This window comes from Triticum urartu, chromosome 7, assembly GCF_003073215.2.
Source record: "Triticum urartu cultivar G1812 chromosome 7, Tu2.1, whole genome shotgun sequence".
NCBI lineage: Eukaryota > Viridiplantae > Streptophyta > Magnoliopsida > Poales > Poaceae > Triticum > Triticum urartu.
Genome location: NC_053028.1, coordinates 113,590,714 through 113,594,132, shown reverse-complemented (window position 1 = coordinate 113,594,132; position 3,419 = coordinate 113,590,714). Strand labels below are relative to the sequence as shown.

The window sequence follows — 3,419 nt, the reverse complement described above, 5'->3', positions numbered from 1 at the left end:
TTAATTTAATGAAAATACCATATTGGTTGAACTATTTTGTATTTTCTTTTATATAATTAATTTAATGAAAATACCGTCGAACGATTCTTCTACGGTTTCGGCTCAAGAAAAATTACTATATATGTTTGTGCTACTATCTGTGTGTCGTAAATGGATTTGAAAAACTCTCCATGAAAAAATTGTTGCAAAACTATTATGTAATATAAATACGATCTTTTGTTGCATAAAAAGTTGTGTATAGTTTATTTTTGGTTTAAGCCAGTAGCAACCAACGGCAGTTTTCTAGTCAATGAATAATTTGATACCTCGTTAGATTCTTCTAAAAAGAGTTATATTTTTTTGGCAGAGTGATGGCCGAATCTCCCTCGGCTCGCCACATCGCGCCTCCATCCTCGGTTGGGGGGAATGGAGTTGGAAGAAACGGGCGCCGCTGATGAAGTAGACGGCCGAAGAAGCAAGTGGAGCATGGGGTTTCACAGCGGATCTGGGAGGAGACAAAGCTTTTCACCGACCCCCTTCGCTTCCTTGCCTGGGTGTGGCACGTTGTATCCCCCCCCCCCCCACACACACACACACACGCGCGTCATAGCCTCTTCCATGTATGAAAGTATATTTTAGATTATCCATATGAGAATTGTATGTACAAACTCTTATGCGCTACTCTATAATACTTGTGTAAAACCATCTTTATGTAGTATATTATATTCCTCCTAGGTGTTCATCTCGTTGGTTATGTGTTAATCTATTTGCGTTGGTAAAATGGCTCCTTTTGTGATACATTGTAACTTCATGATTTAGACTTTAATGAAATCATGTAATTTGAATTTGTGGCTACCATTTGGATTGCATATTTTTATATTTTCGAAACATACATCAGAGAGGTGTTTTACGAAATACGTCTATGATAACACTAGGTATGGGTTTCAAAATAACAGTCACAACCAGGATCCGTCACACAAGCAAATAATAGTGATGTACTTTTGGTTTCGGTCACAAACATATTAGTGACGGGCTTTTGACGGGTTTTTGATTCTCCATCATCATTGCTTTTGACGGGTCTGAAACGCATCAGTAATGTCCGAGCATTAGTGACATTAATTTTGTAACGGGTCTAGTCACCATCTTTAATGTGAAAAAATAATGGTCACTAAAGATTCCTTCCCGGGAAGATGCCTTTGGATTGATTTCCCAAACAGAAATAAGGAATATCTTGAGACAATTATTCTGTGGACATAGATACATATATAGAATCAACACCCTAGGAACACGCGCACGCGCGCACACACACACATCAATCAATATAAGGTCGTCATTCAGTTCCATGTGCTTATTAGCATGACAAACCATGTGATGGCTCGCTCGGCCACAGTAGCGCTCGTACACAAACCGCTAGAGCGCCGTTTGGCAGCCTCCTGGCTTACATTACATATATGTACGTACATATAGTTTTATTCCCTAACACAAGATACATATATGTAATGTTTAGGACGTACATGACGGATGAGTTATTCAATATAAGGCATCCATCTGGTATGATGATCGAGGCTCATCGAGTAGTGTACATACCGTACAGTGATGAGCTTGGAGTTCGTTCATATTAAACCCCGCTTGTTGGCTGGCTGGCTCATTTGTCCAACACTGTAACGGGCGGGCCGCTGGCGGCGTCATTGCACTTACCGTCGGGATGAACAGAGTATTTGATATTGGTGTGCTCTTGGTGCTCGAACTCGCCTCGCATATGCATATGGGGGGCACAACCACGGCAGCCATAACCGTAACCGTCGCCGCCACAAGTACAGCCGTCGTCGTATCCTCCGTGCCCATGCCTGTACCCATGCCCTCCTCCTCCGTGGTGTTTGCGCATGTGGTGCTGGTACGCTCCATAGGCGGTAGCAGCTCCGGCGGCTAGCCACCCCGCACTCATGTGCGGCTTCTGCTGCGGCGGCCCTCCGTATTCGTTGCTGACCCCATGACCGCCGCCGCCTCCTCCTCCTGAATCGACCCATCAATCAGCATAACAACTGAGTGAGTGGTATCACTGGTGTGTGTCGAACTGCTACATGCATCATAAGTATCGATCGTACCTGCAGTCGGAGGATAGCCACAGCTGCCGCCTCCGCCACCGCCGTGGTAGCTATAGCCACCAGCACCAGCTCCACCATACCCACCACGACCGCCGCCGTGATAATACGGCAGCTGTGGTGGGCGGTATCTGCCGCCGCCGTATGCCCGAGCAGGTTCATCCCAAATACCATCGGGCTCGGGGTAGCCGTACCCACCAGAACCACCTCCACCATAGCCATAGCCATAGCGATACGCCGGCGGGGGCTTTGGAGGGCCGCCGTATGCCGGTGCTGCTGGGTATGCATACACGTATTGTTCCGCATACTGATGTGTCAGCGCTGGCAGCTCCTGCTGCGGCTTGCCGCTTGACGCAGCCTGAGAACCGGAACCATTGCCACCAGTAGCAGTGCCACCATTAGCAGTGCCACCATTAGCGAATGCTGATCCGAAGCTTATATCCTTTGCCGTTGGAGGCAGCATCTCGATCTGTGGCCAAATTAGATGGAGGCAACATAATTGTGTTAATATACTCCGCGCGTGTGTGTGTATACCACATACCTAGGTGGACTACTGCTGCTCAAATCCTTATTATACACACTGTATAAGCCCTTTTGAGATCCAGTAAAGACTACATACCAAGCAAAATGAGTGAATCTACACTTAAAAAAGTCTATACATATTTGTATGTAATTCATATTTGAATCTCTAAAAGGGTTTGTATCTAGAAATGGAGGGAGTACGTACGTCCATCCGCGCATAACTACATGCATGCAGTAGAATCAAGCAACATGATCACTAAATCAACGTGCAATAGTTGACGCGGCCTATACGTAGAGCAAGACTATTTTCTTTGCAAAAAAGACATATTTACATACATATGTGTATGCAAATATACTGTCACCATGCAGGCATGCATCATACAGTATATCTAATAAGAAGGAAACAGGAAAAATAAATAAAGCCATGGAACGAGGGAATGAAGATCGAAATAAGCCTATAGTACCTTGTTGTACCGATGGCGAGAGGAGGGCTTCTTTCTTTCTTCCGGGGAAGAAGAAGCTAGCTGTTGTGCCATGGAAGACGGACTGCCCAGCTATTTATAGGCCAAGATGCCGGCAACGGGTCCGTGCAACCTGACTGACTTGTTGGGCCCAGTCTTAATGCCGTGACAGACACCTTTCTCTCTAAACAAACTCCATTAGTAGATGGACAGATACTGTACCCATATACTCAAGTCTTATACTAAGACTATCCATAGTGGTAGTAACATAAGTTAATTGCATCTCCAATGATGACCCGCAAATTTTCTCGGCCATCCGTCCATGGACAGGCAGTCCGCGGACATGGATGCAAGA

General features: G+C 45.5%; 1 protein-coding gene across 1 annotated transcript; it reads right to left on the bottom strand.

Annotated features, from left to right (window-relative positions):
• Positions 1-1,291: 1,291 nt before the first annotated feature.
• LOC125520878 (glycine-rich cell wall structural protein 1.0-like) lies at positions 1,292-3,137 on the bottom strand. Its single transcript, XM_048685922.1, has 3 exons — positions 3,068-3,137; positions 2,085-2,550; positions 1,292-1,992 (listed from the first exon to the last, which is right to left on the bottom strand). Exons 2-3 carry the CDS (start codon positions 2,542-2,544, stop codon positions 1,625-1,627), a joined length of 828 nt encoding a protein of 275 aa, XP_048541879.1. The 5' UTR covers positions 2,545-2,550; positions 3,068-3,137; the 3' UTR covers positions 1,292-1,624.
• Positions 3,138-3,419: the final 282 nt, after the last annotated feature.

Excerpts from the sequence above, each read along its gene's own strand:
- LOC125520878 (XM_048685922.1), bottom strand. The coding sequence starts at position 2,544 with ATGCTGCCTCCAACGGCAAAGGATATAAGCTTCGGATCAGCATTCGCT. Across the intron at positions 1,993-2,084 it reads TGGCTATCCTCCGACTGCAG|GAGGAGGAGGCGGCGGCGGT; the intron begins GTACGATCGATA and ends GGGTCGATTCAG.